At 36.3% G+C, this 20,548-nt stretch overlaps 1 protein-coding gene across 1 annotated transcript in view; it reads left to right on the top strand.

Annotated features, from left to right (window-relative positions):
* Positions 1–20,548, top strand: part of FYB2 (FYN binding protein 2) — a gene marked incomplete in the record, with an annotated part of 262,855 nt that overhangs the window by 81,552 nt on the left and 160,755 nt on the right. Inside the window, 2 exon segments of the mRNA XM_053693621.1 lie at positions 14,863–14,951; positions 16,005–16,030. Coding sequence (XP_053549596.1) covers positions 14,863–14,951; positions 16,005–16,030 — 115 coding nt within the window.

Genomic DNA, 20,548 nt, shown 5'->3' with positions numbered 1-20,548 from the left:
ACACTAACCCCCTGAAGATCGACTTACTGTTCTGAAGACCGGACATCCATCCTCAAGGAAGCGGCAGAAGTCTTCATCCAACTGGGCCAAAGTCTTCATCCAAGCCGGGTGAAGTGGTCCTCCAGACGAGCAGAAGTCTTCATCCAGATGGCATCTTCTATCTTCATCCATCCGACGAGGAGCGGGTCCATCTTCAAGACATCCGACGCGGAGCATCCTCTTCATCCGAAGTCTTCTTACTGAATGAAGGTTCCTTTAAATGACGTCATCCAAGATGGCGTCCCTTAGATTCCGATTGGCTTATAGAATTCTATCAGCCAATCGGAATTAAGGTAGAAAAAATCTTATTGGCTGATGCAATCAGCCAATAGGATTGAGCTTGCATTCTATTGGCTGATTGGATCAGCCAATAGAATGCGAGTTCATCCTATTGGCTGATTGGATCATAAATATAATGTAGGTGACGGCGATGTTAGGGGCGGCAGATTAGGGGTTAATAAATATAATGTTGGTGTCAGTGATGTTGGGGCAGCAGATTAGGGGTTAATAAGTATAATGTAAATGGCAGCGGTGTCCGGAGCGGCAGATTAGGGGTTAATAAGTATAATGTAGGTATCAGCAATGTCGGGGGTAGCAGATTAGGGGTTAATAAGTGTAAGATTAGGGGTGTTTAGACTCGGGGTTCATGTTAGGGTGTTTGGTGTAAACATAAAATGTGTTTCCCCATAGGAATCAATGGGGCTGCATTACTGAGTTTTACGCTGCTTTTTTGCAGGTGTTAGACTTTTTCTCAGCCGGCTCTCCCCATTGATATCTATGGGGAAATAGTGCACGAGCACGTACGACCAGCTCACCGCTGACTTAAGCAGTGCTGGTATTGGAGTGCGGTCACTTCTTGCCTTTTAACGCCGGGTTTGTAAAAACCTGTAATACCAGCGCTGCAGGTAAGTGAGCGGTGTGAGAAAACTGCTCGTTAGCACCGCACAGCTTCTAACGCAAAACTCGTAATCTGGCTGATTGTTACAAACAATATAGTGTTCAGGACACATGCAGCCTATATAGGTATGATCTCCAACAAGGAATATCAGGAGAACAAAGTATGTTTGATAATAGAAGTAAATTGGAAGTTGTTTAAAATTACAAGCTATATCTAAATCATAAAAGTTTATTTTTGCCTTACATTTTTAAATAAATATTAGTAAAACTTAAATTTAGCATGCATCTCATAGAAATGACCCCTTTGCTTTTTAAATTACCTTATTTTTTACAAGCTACTGGCTCTATAATTTACAACAGTAGGTAAGTCTAAAACTACATGTGATACTTTTTCACCTGCTTTCAAGAAACCCTTACATTTTAACAATTTTTTTTTACAAACAACAAAGGGGTGAACTGGTGCTCAAATCTGTGATACTGTTAATATGTAAATCTAATAAAGTATAAACAACCCCTCTTAGGGTAAAATCAAAGAGTTATGCTCTATATGAGCAAAAAAAGCATTTATTAAAACTGTATAGATTTAAAATACTAAAAAGGGTATAGCACATCTAAAATACAAATTATCACAAATTCTAAAAATTAAAAAACGAAGTAGGGACGTCTCCCTATAAAATCCTTGCAGATAGAACCACCAAATATGTATAGTTGGTAAGGTACCCTACTCATCCACTACGTTTAGTCAGTATAATTTATGGATTTTTCGTGCTGTGTCCTAACAGTGTGGGAGTTCCGTGAGTGATCACATGACCAGGTTAGAAAAGGATACTGATTGGTCAATGTCGTTACTCAGTCGTGCCCACAAAACTGATACAGTGTATCCAATATGTTACAAGAGCTGTTGCTTGATGTGAACACTTGTTATCCACTATGTACAATACACATCAGCATCCACCACTAATATGACAGTTTTCTAACCCGGTCACGTCTGTGATGATTTGTATTTTAGATATGCTATACTCTTTTTTTTTTTTTAGTATTTTAATCTACACAGTTTTAATAAATGCTTTTTTGCTCATATAGAATATAACTCTTTGATTTGGCCCTGAGAGGGGCTGTTTATACTTTATTTGATTTACATATTTACAGTATCTCAGCTTTTGAGCGCCAGTTCACCCCTTTGTTGTTTGTATATAAACTGTGTATAACACTTGGGATGAGTGTAATTTTTAGAACTTGTCTAATGATACACTAACTAGCGCCTCTTACTATTTCAATTTTTTAAAATAAAAATTGTCTTTAAATGTTGCAGAATATTCAGTATACATTTCATTTAAACTAAACAAATACTAAATATTGCAGCAAACAAATATTCTGAAAAAATAATTTTTAATAATCTTCCTTCCATATTATTCATACGAAACAAATTATTCTGTGCTGCACATATCTAGTTTCTAGTCAGACAGACTTGTCCAATGAAGTCCTAACCTATCATAGGGAAGTGAGAGACTAGGAGATGCTCAGCGATTTTCAATCACTTTGAATAAATGGGGTCAGATGCAAATCACAAATTCAGGAGGTTTAGATAGGTCATGACAGGCTGCAACAAATAGTTATTGGGTAGATAACAATCCTTTAGGAAAGCTTATTAAATGATTTAACTACACAAATCTCCATAGACATTATGTAATGATTTTTCTACAGAATTCACTCTTAAACTTTTATAAAGAATTGTAATTGGCTCCATTATATTCTGTTGGCATTGAAGGATACATTATATAGCTTGAAGAATTAAAATATATATATGATATTTTTAATGAGTTGTAAATCTGTTGTTCCCATTGGAAATAATGGTACCAAATCCAAAACCAACATTTAGCCAAACTGAGCACCTACAGGAAATGAATGAAATATGAAACTAATCTTTTGAATGAAACCAATTTTTTGCCCAGTGCACATCTCTCCTTGGTATCTTTTATTGCAGAGAAAACCTAGGTAAGCTGAGGAGCTTAGAAGACTATCTACCTCTAACCCCTGCTCATTTAAGACTACTTGACCCCCTTTCCATTTAAGAGTACCAGCCCCAAATGGCTTCCTGACCATAAAACCCCCTCCTTAACAGTCATTCTTTTGACATACGCTTTACGTTTGTATCTGTCACTCCTTTGAAATATTTTTTCATTTTTGCAAGTGTCAATCTTTTGATACAGTAGTTATGTTACGCTTTTGTTATGTCACTCCTTTGAGCTGTCACTCCTTTGAGCTGTCACTGCTGTGAACAGAAAGCTATTTAATGGTAGCAGTGTTTGCAAGTATATATAATGTTGCTATAAACATTGTAGCACTCTAAAGACACATGCACGCTCCTGAGCTCACCTAGAATTAATATTTACCAAGAGAACTAAGCAAAATTGAGAATAGAAGTAAAGTTAATTAAAATTCCATGCTCTATCCAATCTATTTAAGTTTACTTTTACTGTCCCTTTAAGTACAGTGTACCTATAAAATGCTATTTGCAACATACTTTTTGGAAGAAAAAAAAAACTTCTGTTAAAAGTTGTAACTACTAAAATAATAATAACTCCCACTGCAGTTGGTTGTGTGATCGATCAGTTGTCGACCTTGCAGTAGCCCCAATAACCTCAGAAGCTTTTTTGCAAAAGTAACTATTTCAGATATGTTCCTAATATATTACTTGCAATTCACCAGTGTACATTACAGGTGCTACTTCTATGTACTTTTTAGCAGCCTGTACAACAGTTTGTTTTATACAATTAGCGCTGCGGAATCTGTTGGCGCTCTACAAATAACCGATAATAATAATAATTACCAACAACTGTGATAGTAAACTAAACTAACCAGCTTTTTAAAAATAAAAAAAAATAAAAATGTAAATAGTTACATTCAATCTAAATTCATTAAGCTGGATTTTCCCCCAAATGATTTCCAGGTATTTTACCTTATCTTAAACAGATCAATTTATTTCAGATTATTTCCAGGTAGTGTTAGTAATTCTAGTTTAGTGATTAATAATATAAAACTTAAAACTCTGACGGCCATATTGCGAGTTTTGTGTAAAACCCACCACCCACACAACCAACCCCCCCAAAACCTACCTAAAAATTCTAAGCTCCCCATTGCCCTGAAAAGGGCATTTGGATGGGCATTGCCCTTAAAAAGGCATTTAGCTCTTTTTCAGTGCCCAAAGTCCCTAAGCTAAATATTGGAACAGCCAATAGAATTCAAACTCAATCCTATTGGCTGTTTGGATCAGCCAATAGGATTTAAGCTTAATCCTATTGGCTGATTGCATTAGCCAATAGGATTTTTTACCCTTTAATCCCGATTGGCTGATAGAATTCTATCAGCCAATCGTAATTCAAGGGACGCCATCTTGGATGACGTCATTTAAAGGATCCTTCAGTGTACAGCTCGGACCGTATGAAGAGGATGCTCTGCGCTGGATGTCTTGAAGATGGAGCCGCTCCGCGTCGGAAGGATGAAGACTTGCCGCTTGGATGAAGACTTCTCCCGGCTTCGTTGAGGACTTCTGCCTTCTTGGATGAAGACTTCTCCTGGCTTGATGAGGATGGATGTCTGGTCTTCAAAAACTGTTAGTGGATCTTCAGGGGTTAGTGTTAGGCTTTTTTAAGGGTTTCTTGGGTGGGTTTTATTTTTAGCTTAGGGACTTTGGGCACTGAAAAAGAGCTAAATGCCCTTTTAAGGGCAATGCCCATCCAAATGCCCTTTTCAGGGCAATGCCCATCCAAATGCCCTTTAAAGGGCAATGGGGAGCTTAGGTTTTTAGGTAGTTTTTTTTTAGGCGGTTGGTTGTGTGGGTGTTGGGTTTTACTGTTGGGTTTTTTGTTTTTTTTTACAGGTAAAAGAGCTGATTTCTTTGGGGCAATGCCGCGCAAAAGGCCCTTTTAAGGGCTATTGGCAGTTTAGGGTTTTTTTTATTTTGGGGGGGCTTTTTTATTTTGATAGGGCTATTAGATTAGTTGTAATTAGTTTAAATATGTAATCATTTCTTTTTTCTAATTTAGTGTTTATTTTGTTTTGTAATTTAGTTAATTGTATTTAATGTAATTTATTTAATTATAGTGTAATGTTAGGCGTTAGTGTAAGACAGGTTAGGTTTTATTTTACAGGTAAATTTGTATTTATTTTAACTAGATAGTAAATAGTTAATAACTATTTACTAACTAGTCTACCTAATTAAAATAAATACAAACTTGCCTGTAAAATAAAAATAAACCCTAAGCTAGCTACAATGCAACTATTAGTTATATTGTAGCTAGCTTAGGGTTTATTTTATAGGTAAATATTTAGTTTTAAATAGGAATTATTTAGTTAATGATAGTACTTTTTATTTAGATTTATTTTAATTATATTTAAGTTAGGGGTGTTAGGGTTAGGGCTAGGTTTAGGGTTTAATAACTTTAGTATAGTGGCGGCGGTGACTTTGGGGGCGGCAGATTAGGTGTTAATAATATTTAACTAGTGTTTGCGATGCGGGAGTGCGGCGGTTTAGGGGTTAATATGTTTATTATAGTGGTGGCGATGTCCGGAGCGGCAGATTAGGGGTTAATAATTTTATTATAGTATTTGCTATGCGGGAGGGCCTCGGTTTAGGGGTTAATAGGTAGTTTATGGGTGTTAGTGTACTTTGTAACACTTTAGTTATGAGTTTTATGCTACAGCTTTCTAGCGCAAAACCCATAACTACTGACTTTAGATGGCGGTACGAATCTTGTCGGTATAGGCTGTACCGCTCACTTTTTGGCCTTTCAGGCAAAACTCGTAATACCGGCGCTATGGAAGTCCCATTGAAAAAGGACTTTTTGAAAGGTGCGGTAGTTACATTGCGTTACGGCCAAAATGGTGTGCGGTACAGCTGTACCTACAAGACTCGTAATAGCAGCGGTAGTGAAAAAGCAGCGTTATGAGGCTTTTTCACTCATAACGCAAAACTCGTAAACTAGCCGTGAATTACTTATTGATTGTGGAGCCCTCGTTACGTTGTACACTTTACATTGTGGTTAAACATTGTACACACCTGTAGATTTGTCATTTTAAATGGCATTTATATAGTTACACAAAACAATGTAAACAGATGTGAAAAACAAAATAGGCAAAATATACACAAGGAAAAAAGAGATGAGGAAATACTCGTTGCTACATTTATTGTAGTTATTAGACGCATGAACTAGTTTGTTTTTTCTTTCCTTGTGTTTATGTAAAAGAGGTTGTATTACATTTTCTAAATGCTTGTTGCTGACCAGAATAAACCAGCATTTTCTTCTCCAGCTTCTAGAGACAAGTTACTCTCTGCTAGTGATGTGCACTCTGCATTTTCTTCAAGTGACAAAAGGGAAGATGGTGTTCGCCAGAGGCATTTGACTATTTTCAGAGCTGCATTTCTTCTTGTGAAAGAAAAACAAAGATGTGAACAGATCTTAATGTGTTGCCCCTTAACAAGAAGAAATCCGGATTTGAAAATAGCCAAATGCCGCTTGTGGCCGTCATCATAGTCCCCATTCATGACCTCACAAAACTGCAAAATTCAGATCCCTACTCTCTACTAATAAAGCTGGTGATCAATAGTAGGAACTAAACATCAGGTACTAAAGTATAAGTTTTAATTACAGTTTAAACAATCATTTACTAAAAAAGCATTTATCATGTCTATTGTTCATGTACAACTCAAGCGCGATGTTTCCTTAACAATTGACCCTACACTCACTAGCTAAATACATCTGCTGAGCCAATGACAAAAGGCATATGTACATAGCCACCAATCACTAGCTAGCTCCCATTACTGTGTTAATTCTCACCAGTTGACTTTAACAATGTGTTTAGCCCATTAAGTAATTGCCATTTTCAACAGTGGCTCATCTACAGTAGAAGATTGAATGAGACTATATACAAAAATAATTCTTGTTTAGAATGAGGTGACGTGTATATGAGATCACACATTTATTATTCTGAAAAGGTTGTCTATTGAGTTAAGCCACCACCATTGTTATATCCATCAAATGATATAAAGAGTCACATGATTCCTTTTTTTTTTTTTTTTTTAAATATTTTATTATTTTCTTATAACAACAATACAAAATTGGGTACATAGTTACTTTACATCACATATATAAACGAAAGAACAAGGAAGGCAAAGTCCATTATAATAAGCAAACATTTAAACCACACTATCAATCCTTCCTAAGTGGATACATTTATCCTTAGTCCTAGCATTGACCAAGGGGATTGTTCTTGAATAAATTGTTTGTCACTATATCTATAGAAGTGCTTGGGGGGAGAAAGGGAGAAAAAAAAAAAATTCTTTCCTCTCAACCCCCTCTCAACTCCCCTCATCTCCCCTCACATCCCCCTCCCCTCTTCTCCAGATAGTTGGGGAATACTGATAATCCGATTAATATGATTCCTATAATCATTACCCATAGCCTTAATAAATGGACCCCAGACATTAAAGAATTTATCTACTTTGAAAGGGCAAAACGTTTTATAGTCATATGCTTCAAGAATGCCTTCTTTTAGCATTGCCTTCTTAATAGGACTAACATTTGGAGATTTTTTATTGATCCAGCAGGAAAAGATCAATGATCTTGTTTTTATTATCACTTTATGTATGAATCTGTTATTTCCCCCCCATAGAGGAGAGTGTGTAAGGAAAAAAACATTTACTGATGATAGTTTTATATCTAATTTTAATATACTAGAAAGCCAAAAGCCCACTTTCGACCACAATTGGAATTGTTTAGGGCATTCATATACCAAATGGAGTAAGTCCGGATTAGTTCTTGAGCATTTAATACACTTATTCTCCACCTCTTTATTCCACTTACAAACTCTATTCGGAGTTAAGTAATCTTGGTGCATAAGTCTAAAATGTGATTCCCTTCCTGCCATTGAGTTCTCCAGTTTATGTATTGTCCCCAAACTGTTTTGTATAATTTTATCTTCTCTGCAGATGGGTATGCTGTTTTCCCATTTATTATAGAGGTCTTCTAATTGCCTTGACTTAAACCCATTTAGAAGTGTTTCGTAGATAACTGAGAGTGGCCTCTGCTTAATTTTTGGATTGTCCAGTAGAGGGTGAGACTGAAAAAATAGATCAGAGTCCTGGTAAAGAAATGACCTTAAATAGTGCTTTGCTTGTATAAAATAGAATCTTTCCTTACCAGGAATTTGATAAAGCCTTTGAATTTCCTCAAATTTAAATATTTGTTTAGTCTTCCAATTACAAAAATGTCCTAAATTGGTTACTCCACAGTTTCCCCAGCGCTGAAATACTGAGTAATTTAGGCCCGAGATAAATTGTGAGTTCCCCACCAGTGGTACCCATCTAGCATATACTTTCTTTTTTATTGATATTATTTTCATAGCTGCAGTCCAAGCAGCCAGAGTGTCTTTCAACATAATATGTTGACATATTTCCCTTCCTCTTTCTTTATTAGATGCATATAAGACAAATTCTAGTGCCAGTGATTTGCATAGTCTTCTATCTAATGAACAATTCGTATAGATATTAGATTGGAAAATCCAATCCAGTGGGAACCGCAACAGAGTGGCGTAGTTATAAAGCAGCAGATTAGGTAAAGCTAAGCCCCCACTGAGAAAGGGTAAGTATAGTTTATCCATCTTAATTCTGGATCTCCTACCTCGCCAGATAAAATGTCGAAGGGCTTTCGTGAAATTATTCAAGTCATCTTGTTTAATTAATAAAGGGAACATGCGCAAAGTGTAAAGTATCTTTGGGAGTATAAACATTTTATACACTGCCACTCTCCCTGAAAGGGAGAGTGGGAGGTTTACCCAATTTTTAAATTTCTCTGAGCATTGATTTAAAGCATACACTATCTTGTCCCTATACCAATTTTGAGGGGAAGAGGAGAGATATATACCTAAATACTTTAGTTTATCCGTTTCTACAAATGGGTAAACCATATTTGTTTTTGATTTTTTAAGCCATAGAATACTAGACTTAGAGAAGTTTATTTTGTATCCTGATACCTTACCGTACACCTCTAGCTGAGAGATAACTTCATTAGTTTGAGAGATTGGATCTGATACACATAGTAAGAGGTCATCCGCAAAGATAGATAGCTGAAATATCTCCTCATCTAGTCTACAGCCTAATACTTTCCTCTTGAGCTTCATTGCCAGGGGTTCAAGTACCAAGTCAAAAAGCAGTGGTGACATTGGACACCCCTGTCTTGTTCCTCTAGAAAGGGAGAAAGGAACAGAAATATTACCGTTTACTAAAATAGTGGCCCTGGCATCAGAATATACATTAGATATTAAATTTAAAAAATTGCCTCTAAGGCCAAAATTAAACAGTGTCTGCTGGAGAAAGGACCACTCAACCCTGTTGAAGGCCTTCTCCGCATCTAATGACAGGAGAAAGGCCTCCGGCAGCGCGGCCGGTCCCCCTCCAGCATCCTCCTCAGCATATTGACAAATAACATGTTGAATTCTTCTAATATTCCTTTCAGAGGTTCTCCCCTTAACAAACCCCACTTGATCCCTATGAATTAAATTTGGAAGTATATCCTTTAATCTCTCTGCTATTATCTTCATTAAGATCTTATAGTCCACTCCCAATAATGAAATTGGCCTATATGAGGTAACCTCCTCTGGGTCTTTCCCTTCTTTTGGTAATAGTATTATATTTGCGGCCTTAAACTGCTCTGTGATTTTAACATTGTGACAAAAATAGTTGTTGTAGAGGGAGTTTAATATAGGTATGATTTTTTCCTTAAGGATATCATAAAATTCTATAGGTAGACCGTCCGGTCCAGAAGCCTTTCCCTTAGACATTATTTTGATTGTGTTACTTATCTCTTGGTCTGAGATAGGTCCATTCAAACAATCCAACTCTGCTTCCGTAATGTGTGGCAGATTCAAATCCTTAAAGAATTCCCCTATCTCAGATCTATCAGGGGATTGAGAGTTATATAAATTACTATGATATTGTTGAAATAGATCCAATATTTCCTCAACTCTATTAACAATCCTACTTCCATCTCTTAAGATTTTAATTGGCTTCTTTCTATTGTTTTTTTTAAATAATCTTGACAAATAATTGCCCACTTTGTTGCCGTACCTCCTGAATTGAGTTATACCTTTATAAATATCTACTTGTGCTGCATCCAAAAGAAATAATTCCCTCTCTTTTTTACAAGCAAAATATTTATCTTTATTTATTCTATTTGGTTTCTTTCTATAGTTTGAATATGCTATAGATAATTTACCAGCTAAATCTTTATCAACTTTCTGTTGTTCTTTCTTAAAACATTTCACAAAGTGGTTAATATCATCTTTTAAGGTGACCTTTGCTGCTTCCCAAAAGATATTACTGTTATCTATATATTCCTCATTATTCCGATAATACTCTTCCCAACAGTCAACTAAATATGATTTGAATTTCGCTGAATGATATAAAAATTTGGGGAAGAAAAAGGTATTGTAATTACTTTTAGTATGTTCTTCTATTTTTAAAAGAATCGGGGCATGATCTGACAATGAGAAGTCTAAAATTTTAGCTTCCTTTACTCTATGTGTCAGTTTATCGGATATTAAAAAAATATCCAGTCTAGAAAGGGAATTGTGTGTCTTGGAGGTACATGTATATTCCAAACAATTTGGATAGAGAAATCTCCAAATATCAACCAATTCAAATTGGGAACATAGTGAGGAGAATATATTTGTCTCAAATTTCAACTGTGCCCGTCTTATTTTGGTTCCTTTATTCTGAGCTGTCATGCTTTTCCTATCTAACAATCCATTAGGGGTAGCATTAAAATCCCCAGCTATGATAATATCAATTTCTGGTTGGTTCCCCAGTATTTTATTTATTTTCCTCCAGAATTTACTATCTTGGTTGTTGGGACCATAAATATTACCCAATAGCATATCTTTACCATTTAATGTTATTATAAGGAATTGAAATCTACCCTCTTTATCATTTATTATTTTTTTTAATGTGAAATCTAGGTGTTTATTAAATAAAACTGCTACTCCTCTTGCAGCTCTAGAGTATGATGCTGAGACAACTTCTCCTACCCATTTCACTTTTAATTTAAGATGTTCAATCTCAGAAAGATGGGTTTCTTGTAGACAAACTATATCAGGGCACCTTCTGCCTAGGTAGTTTATTATGGCCTTTCTTTTGACAGGGGAATGAATTCCCCCAACATTCCATGATATAAGTTTAACCATTAAAATGGCAAAAGTTCAAGGACATCGAAAGGGGGGGGGGGAGGCGAAAGAGGACGAGAGGGAGAAAAGAGGAAGGAAAAAGAAAAGAAAAAAAAAAAGGGAGGGGAGAGACAAGGGGACAGTTCCCCCTTTCCCCCAGCACTCCCTAGTTGTTTAGTACAAAATTCAAGCCTAAAATTCCCAGACATAGTCAGTCTGGCCATCAATAAATCGTTTTCACAACAATAATTACACACAGTCTTTTTCCTATAGAGCATGAAAGAAGCTCCTATTTACCATAAAAAGAGAAAAGGGATAGAGATGACAAGAAGAACAAAAAAAAATAAGAGGAAGAAAGGGAAGAGAGAAAAGGAGAGGAAAAAGAGAAGGGGAAAAAAAATATAACTAAAAAGCTTATCATATGTTAGTTTGTGACAAATCAATAATCCCATTACCATTCACTTTAAGTATTTCCAGTGCATAATGTTTTCACCATGTTTTAAACATCTTAAACAGAAACATCTAAAAAACATTAGCCCATTTTAAACAGCAGCTTCTAATAGCCATTCCACCTTGTAATATTTTAAACAACCTCATCTGAATATCTTCCCATCTAGTGGGAGAAAACATTAACAGTGAAGAAAAAAAAAAGGGAGTTCTAAAAAACTTCTCTTGTAGCGATTTGTGACCTAGTAATAACCAAGTTTACTATTTACTATATACTATTGAACATTTCAAGTCCTTAATGCTTTAAAATTTTCACCATTTTCCTTAGATTATATATTGCAATTTCTTAAACATTGATTTCACCCTATTAACAATCAATTTCAATAGAAAAAAGAAAAAAAAAAGGAAAAACCTTAAACAAAATAACTAAAAAACTTATCATATGTTAGTTTATGATAAAACAATAATCCCATTTACCATTCACTTAGGGTAATTCCAGTGCATAATGTTTTCACCATGTTTTAAACATCTTAAACAGAAACCTCTAAAAAAACATTAACCCATTTTAAACAGCAGCTTCTAATAGCCATTCCACCTTGTTATATTTTAAACAACCACATCTAAATATCTTCCCATCTAGTGGGAAAAAACATTAACAGTGAGAGAAAAAAAAAATAAAAAAAAATAACTAAAAAGCTTATCATATGTTAGTTTGTGACAAATCAATGATCCCGTTTACCATTCACTTTAAATAGTTCCAGTGCATACTATTTTCACCATGTTTTAGACATCTTAAACAGAAACAACTAAAAATTTTAAACAGCAGCTTCTAATAGCCATTCCACTTTGTTTAAAAAAAAAGAGAAAAAGAGAAAAAGAACAAATTTATATCAACTATCAAAAATTTCACCCTATTGTCCCACAAAAAAAACAAAAACAAAAAAACAGTTTACTCCCCTCACTTCTTCCCTCCTCTCTCTCCTTTCTGCTAAAAGTTATTAACTTTCACATTAAATTGCCCTTTTCCCTATACAGGATGAGGAGCATCCTACAAAAATTTACACTTTTTCTTTATCCAAAAAGGTGCGTGCTTGTTCTGGGGACTCAAAAACAAAAAAATCTGTTCCTGACTTAATTTTCAGCTTTGCAGGGTACAGCAGTGAGAAAAATCTTCCCTCTTTCACTAACTCAGTACAAATTTTTGAAAAGAGTCTCCTTTTAGTAGACGTTTCAAAGGAAAAGTCCTGAAAAAGCAGAATCTTAGAATCTTTAAAGACCAATTGCTGGTTTCTTCTGTATGCTCTTAATATCTCCATCTTGGCTCTGTAATTCAAATATTTAATAATGACTGGGCGTGATCTATTTTCCTTGAGAGAGACTCCATCTTTTTCTCTGCCCAGTCTGTGAGCTCTTTCTACAGTGAACAGATCTTTCTTCCCTTCCACATTCAGGATTTGGGGAAGTATTTCCTCAGCAAATTGTAGTAAGTCATCCTGCTTAACATCTTCTGACAGGCCGATCACCCTCAAATTATTACGCCTGCTCCTATTCTCTGCTTCTTCCAGCCTGTTGGCAAGCAGTGTGTGGGTTTTGATTACAGACTCCAATTTAGGTTCCCAAGCGTTCTGTATATCTTCACAGTCTGACAACCTTTGTTCTATAGCTGTCATTCTTACACTTTGAGCTTTCAGCTCTTCAGCTATGGTAATCAGCCTCATGTTTATTTCTTCAATCTTAGGTAGGATTAAAGCGCATACCTGGGAGGCTATAAGATTTGCTTCATTACTCTCCTCCACCCTGCCCCCTACTGGGCCTTCTTCAATGGATGTGCTAAGCACGCTGGTGTTTTTAATAATCCTTTTTTCACTAGATTTAATCTTGGGAGACATTTTCTCTGCTTTTAAATATTTCTCCATTAAATTAAGATGTTTGCTGTAAATATCTTGTTGTTTTCCTCTTTCTTGTTTTAGTTTTAATATATCCAAAGTCTTAATTAAGGCTGTTCCCCAGCTTTTACTACTTACATGTGTAAGCTCCTTTTTTTTTTTGTTTGCACTGGATATACAGAAATTAACTCCTTAGGCTGCCTGTCCCTTCTTGACTTAGAATGCTTGGAATACCCCTCTCTTTATTAATAACCACCGCTGGCCCAAAGAGGGTAAGAGGGATATCTGGTGGCCATATAACCAAGTTTAGTTCTCAGTTCATATTCAAAGAGGTGTAAGATTTTTTAGTTTTACACTCCTCTTCTTCTTCCCTTGTGCTTCTATTGTTTCGGCTGGGCACTGCGTGTGTTATTTTTAAATCATAAAGAAATAGCAATGATTTACTTACATGTGCCTTCTTGACAGCCACTCTGGGGGTTCAGGTCGAGAAGGAGAACTTTTGATGGTGTTTACCTCCTTCTTCTCCTCTACGGGAGACTCTTCCGCCACTGTAAAACTACAGAAGCTACGAAGCCTGTGTTGGCCGGCCACTTCAGATATCCGCCAGCCACTCTGCCGCCCGCCTCTTCACAGCTGCCCTGCAGAATAGCAGCCACTCCTGAGGTATTTTGACACACTCGGTGTCGGCATCGGGTGAGCCTGCCACTGCAGCACTTGATTTCCCCACTGCTGCTCTCCCGAGCTCCACCTCTCTTCAAGACGTGCTTCCGCACTGACGTCACAGTACGCCACGGACGGCTCACACCCCCCCCCACTCGACTACACTCACTAGCTAAATACATCTGCTGAGCCAATGACAAAAGGCATATGTACATAGCCACCAATCACTAGCTTGCTCCCATTACTGTGTTAATTCTCACCAGTTGACTTTAACAATGTGTTTAGCCCATTAAGTAATTGCCATTTTCAACAGTGGCTCATCTACAGTAGAAGCTTGAATGAGACTATATACAAAAATAATTCTTGTTTAGAATCAGGTGACGTGTATATGAGATCACACATTTATTCTGAAAAGGTTGTCTATTGAGTTAAGCCACCACCATTGTTATATCCATCAAATGATATAAAGAGTCACATGATTCCTAATGGTATTCTCTTTGCACCGCCTTCCCCATGATCTCCTGTAGCTGTGAACGCACATTGCAGCTTAGCTATATCTGGATAGAAAAAAATACTTTTTAGATGGATACAGAGAATTTAGGTCAAACCAAGGTGTTGGGTATTGTGTGCACAGGTGCTTCAGAATCATAATAACAGTTACATGTTTTGTAATCTGAATTTCTGGTGACGTTTTATACTTCATTGCTTGTTCTAGGCCAGAAGTAGACGGAGGCGAATGCTATGAAGATGTTTTGCTTGTGAAAAACGATTCAGTAGGTGATTCGGTCTATGAGGCTGAGCCAGGTAGGTCTAATAACACCTTTTTGTTTGCAATTCATGGCTTTTTAAATGTGGTCGAAATATTCCATGAAAGGCTTATCCAAAAAACATATTTGTGCCAGATTTTTCTATTAAGATTCAGAAAGATGATGCCATTTTTAAAAAGTTTCCAATATACTTATTTTATCGAATTTGAGTCATTCTCAGTATACTTTGTTTTATGTCATATCTACTGTAGGTATATAGTGAGCACGTTTCAGGTAGACTGTATAGCAGCAGTTTTTGCCATCTAGTGTTCTTGCAGATGTATAACATGCATGCTCCTGAGCATACCTACTTGATTTTCAAAATAAGATTTCCAAGAAAAAGGTGGAATTGTGATAATAGTAAGAATTTGGAAAAAAATAATAATTGTATTCTCTGCCTTCTTAGGGGGTAGAGGAGCTTTATTTTCAAATCTCCATTCTTTCAACGTTTTTTTTTTTTCTTTTTTTTTTGGGGGGGGGGATCCTGGCATTAACTATATTTTTGCAATTTGATTTCCTAGGTTTTTATTGTCATTATGTGTGATTGTGCAGTGTGTATATGTTGAATGTGCATTGATAGTATATTATGTGTGTTATAATCTGACTTTCTACATGGTACAGGACTCCCTCCTGCAGGTTCTCACTGTTTTCCAAGCTAAAGAGCTGTACATACAATCCAAATTATTTTTTTCAGCTGATTTCAGTTCTTTATAGCTTAGCAACCTGTAAATTATTTGTTTTAATAAATATAAAAAAATAATAGATAATAAAATAAATGTTTGTTTTCTAGGTTAATAGGCTTTTGCATGTTTGTAAAGATTTACTGTATATTATGTTGGGAATTAAAGGGAAAACCAGGAAATTTTGTTAATACTGAACCTGTGTAATTTGTGGGCTTAGTGTCACATGTTCACTTACCTTTTATAATATATATAATATGTATGTATATAAATATATGTGTATATGCATGTAAAGTAGAAATATTTACATAATAATAAAATAATGTTACTATAATGCATCATATTAACTGTATTTATTTTCCTATCTTCAGACACAACAACAGAAGTTGAATATGAGGTATGTTATGTGTTTTTTCTAAGCATAGCTAAACTACAGGATCTTTCATAGGGATGGTAAAATAGCTGTATTTTTACATTTGAATGATACAAAAAGAATTGATAATGAAATCTTACATATAAATTCCCATTATAACAGACTTAACATTAAGGGGGGTAGTTATCAAGCCGTCTACTTTACCTGCCTTCACCGGTTCAATACGCCCGCCTAAGCTCGCCTACCATCGCCGCCGCGGACCTTCAAAATTTTGCCTAAGTTATCAAAAAAGCTGTCAAAAAGCCGCGCACCAAGTACGGGGCGATGAGCAGCGGACTGTTAGAGTTATCACTCATCCGATCTCGGTGCTCTTCGGCTTTTTCCCAGCTTTATTGATACCCCTGTCACTAAGCACCCACACTAACTACACTGTTCTACCCCCTATGCCGGCGCCCCCCCGCAACTAAATACAGTTATTAACCCCTAAACCGCCGCTCCTAGACCCCGCCGCAACTCTTATAAATGTATTAACCCCTAAACCGCCGCTCCCGGACCCCGCCGCCACCTACATTATACCTAGTAACCCCTATTTTGCCCCCCTTATACCGCCGCCACCTATAATACATTTATTAACCCCTATCCTGCGGATCCCGGACCTCGCCGCAACTAAATAAATAGTTTAACCCCTAAACCGCCGCTCTCGGATCCCGCCGCAACCTATATTAAACTTATTAACCCCTAATCTGCCCCCCCTACACCGTCGCCACCTATAATAAGTTTATTAACCCCTATCCTGACCCCCCTACACCGTCGCCACTGTAATAAAATTATTAACCCCTAAACCTAAGTCTAACACTAACCCTAATACCCCCCTAACTTAAATATTAATTAAATAAATCTAAATAATATTTATCTTATTAACTAACTTAATCCTATTTAAAACTAAATACTTACCTTTAAAATAAACGCTAATATAGCTACAATATAAATAATAATTATATTGTAGCTATCTTAGGATTTATTTTTATTTTACAGGCAAATTTCAATTTATTTTAACTAGGTACAATAGCTATTAAATAGTTATTAACTCTATTTAATAGCTACCTAGCTAAAATAAAGAGAAATTTACCTGTAAAATAAAAACTAACTTAAGTTACAATTACACCTAACACTACACTATACTTTAATAAATTATTCCTATTTAAAACTAAATACTTACCTGTAAAATAAACCCTAAGATAGCTACAATATAATTAATAATTATATTGTAGCTATTTTAGGATTTATATTTATTTTACAGGTAACTTTGTATTTATTTTAGCTAGTTAGAATAGTTATTAAATAGTTATTAACTATTTAATAACTACCTAGCTAAAAGAAATACAAAATTACCTGTAAAATAAATCCTAACATAAGTTACAATTAAACCTAACACTACACTATCATTAAATAAATTAAATAAATTAGTTACAAATAACTACAATTAAATTAAACTAACTAAAGTACAAAAAATAAAAAAGCTAAGTTACAAAAAAATAAAAAAAATAAGTTAGAAACATTTAAAAAATATTACAGCAATTTTAAGCTACTTACAACAAATCTAAGCCCCCTAATAAAATAACAAAGCCCCCCAAAATAAAAAAAATGCCCTACCCTATTCTAAATTAAAAAGTTACCAGCTCTTTTACCTTACCAGCCCTTAAAAGGGCCTTTTGCAGGGCATGCCCCAAAGAATTCTGCTCTTTTGCCTGTAAAATAAAAATACAACCCCCCCCCCAACATTAAAACCCACCACCCACATACCCCTAATCTAACCCAAACCCCCCTTAAATAAACCTAACTCTACCCCCTGAAGATCATCCTACCTTGAGTCGTCTTCAGCCAGCCGACCACCGATGGAACCGAAGAGGAGATCCGGAGCGGAAGAAGTCATCATCCAGGCGGCGCTGAAGAAGTCTTCAATCCGATAGAAGTCTTCATCCAGGCGGCGTCTTCAATCTTCATCCATCCGGAGCGGAGCGGAGCCATCCTCTTCTTCCCGACAACTAACGACAAATGGATATTCCTTTAAGGGATGTCATCCAAGATAGCGTCCCTTCAATTCCGATTGGCTGATAGGATTCTATCAGCCAATCGGAATTAAGGTAGGAAAAATCTGATTGGCTGATCGAAGTTCAATCCGATTGGCTGATCCAATCAGCCAATCAGATTGAGCTTGCATTCTATTGGCTGTTCCGATCAGCCAATAGAATGCGAGCTCAATCTGATTGGCTGATTTTTCCTACCTTAATTCCGATTGGCTGATAGAATCCTATCAGCCAATCGGAATTGAAGGGATGCCATCTTGGATGACGTCCCTTAAAGGAATATCCATTCGTCGTTAGTCGTCGGGAAAAAGAGGATGGCTCCGCGTCGGCTCGTCTGAAGATGGCTCCGCTCCGGTTGGATGAAGATTGAAGACGCCGCCTGGATGAAGACTTCTATCGGATGGAAGACTTCTTCAGCGACGCCTGGATGATGACTTCATCGGATGGAAGACTTCTTCAGCGCCGCCTGGATGATGACTTCTGCCGCTCCGGATCTCCTCTTCAGTTCCATTGGTGGTCGGCTGACTGAAGACGACTCAAGGTAGGATGATCTTCAGGGGGGTAGTGTTAGGTTTATTTAAGGGGGGTTTGGGTTAGATTAGGGGTATGTGGGTATTATGTTTTAATGTTGGGGGGTTGTATTTTTATTTTACAGGCAAAAGAGCAGAATTCTTTGGGGCATGCCCCGCAAAAGGCCCTTTTAAGGGCTGGTAAGGTAAAAGAGCTGGTAACTTTTTAATTTAGAATAGGGTAGGACATTTTTTTATTTTGGGGGCTTTGTTATTTTATTAGGGGGCTTAGATTAGGTGTAATTAGCTTAAAATTGTTGTAATATTTTTTAAATGTTTGTAACTTATTTTTTTTATTTTTTGTACTTTAGTTAGTTTATTTAATTGTAGTTATTTGTAACTAATTTATTTAATGATAGTGTAGTGTTAGGTTTAATTGTAACTTAGGTTAGGATTTATTTTACAGGTAATTTTGTATTTCTTTTAGCTAGGTAGTTATTAAATAGTTAATAACTATTTAATAACTATTCTAACTAGCTAAAATAAATACAAAGTTACCTGTAAAATAAATATAAATCCTAAGATAGCTACAATATAATTATTATTTATATTGTAGCTATATTAGGGTTTATTTTAAAGGTAAGTATTTAGTTTTAAATAGGATTAAGTTAATTAATAAGATAAATATTATTTAGATTTATTTAATTAATATTTAAGTTAGGGGGGTGTTAGGGTTAGACTTAGGTTTAGGGGTTAATAATTTTATTACAGTGGCGGCGGTGTAGGGGGGGCAGGATAGGGGTTAATACATTTATTATAGGTGGCAACGGTATAGGGCGGCAGGATAGGGGTTAATAGTTATCATTTAGGTGGCGGTGGGGTTTGGGAGCGGCGGTTTAGGGGTTAATACATATATTATAGTTGCGGCGGGACCGGGAGCAGCGGTTTAGGGGTTAACATATTTAGTATAGCTTGCTGTGGGCTCCGGGAGCGGCGGTTTAGGGGGTAAACACTTTATTTAGTTGCGGCGGTGTAGGGGGGGCAGATTAGGGGTGTTTAGACTCGGGGTACATGTTAGGGTGTTAGGTGTAGACATCTCCCATAGGAATCAATGGGATGTATGGCAGCAGCGAACATGAACTGAAAACCAGGTACGCTGGGCCGGAAAAGTGCCGAGCGTACCTGCTAGTTTTTTGATAACTAGCAAAAGTAGTCAGATTGTGCTGAACTTGTGTGCGGAACATCTGGAGTAACGTAAGAATCGATCAGTGTCGGACTGAGTCCGGCGGATCGAAGCTTACGTCACTAAATTCTACTTTTGCCGGTATCTAGGGCTTGATAACTAAGGCGAATCAGCCTCGCCACAAATACGCTGCGGAATTCCAGCGTATTTGAGGTTGACGGCTTGATAACGAGGGGCCTAAGTCCTTAAGAATTAACTTTCAAATGTTTACATTTAAATAGAACAGCAGCACCAAATATTTCCTAGATTAGAAATGGAGCACAAAATATTAGTATTATTGTGAACTAACATTGCTCAAGAGCAATCAATAGCGCTTTTATGTTTGAAAGTAGCAGACTATTATGAGCATACTCTGAAAATCTCATGTCAAATATTGCATGAGTGCTATGGCAAAGGTGTGCTAGACCTCCGCTCAAGTAGTGGCGTTCTTTACTTAGTTTTATACTACAGTTTTATATTTAAATATATGTTAAAAACACTGCACATATACATTATTACACATATATACATATGCACACAAAAACATACATATTTATTTATATACACATATGAAAATATACACACATACATATATACACTTTTAGCCCTTTCCAGTCAGGCACCTTGCCATATATAATTCATTTAAATCAGTGTTCATGTGTTTTCAATAATAAACTATTTTTTTAATATACAATTTGGATGGGGGGGCATATTGTCAAGTGTT

This window comes from Bombina bombina, chromosome 10 (genome assembly GCF_027579735.1).
Source record: "Bombina bombina isolate aBomBom1 chromosome 10, aBomBom1.pri, whole genome shotgun sequence".
NCBI lineage: Eukaryota > Metazoa > Chordata > Amphibia > Anura > Bombinatoridae > Bombina > Bombina bombina.
The sequence above is the reverse complement of the archived record's forward strand: the minus strand, read 5'-3'. Positions and strand labels throughout refer to the sequence as shown.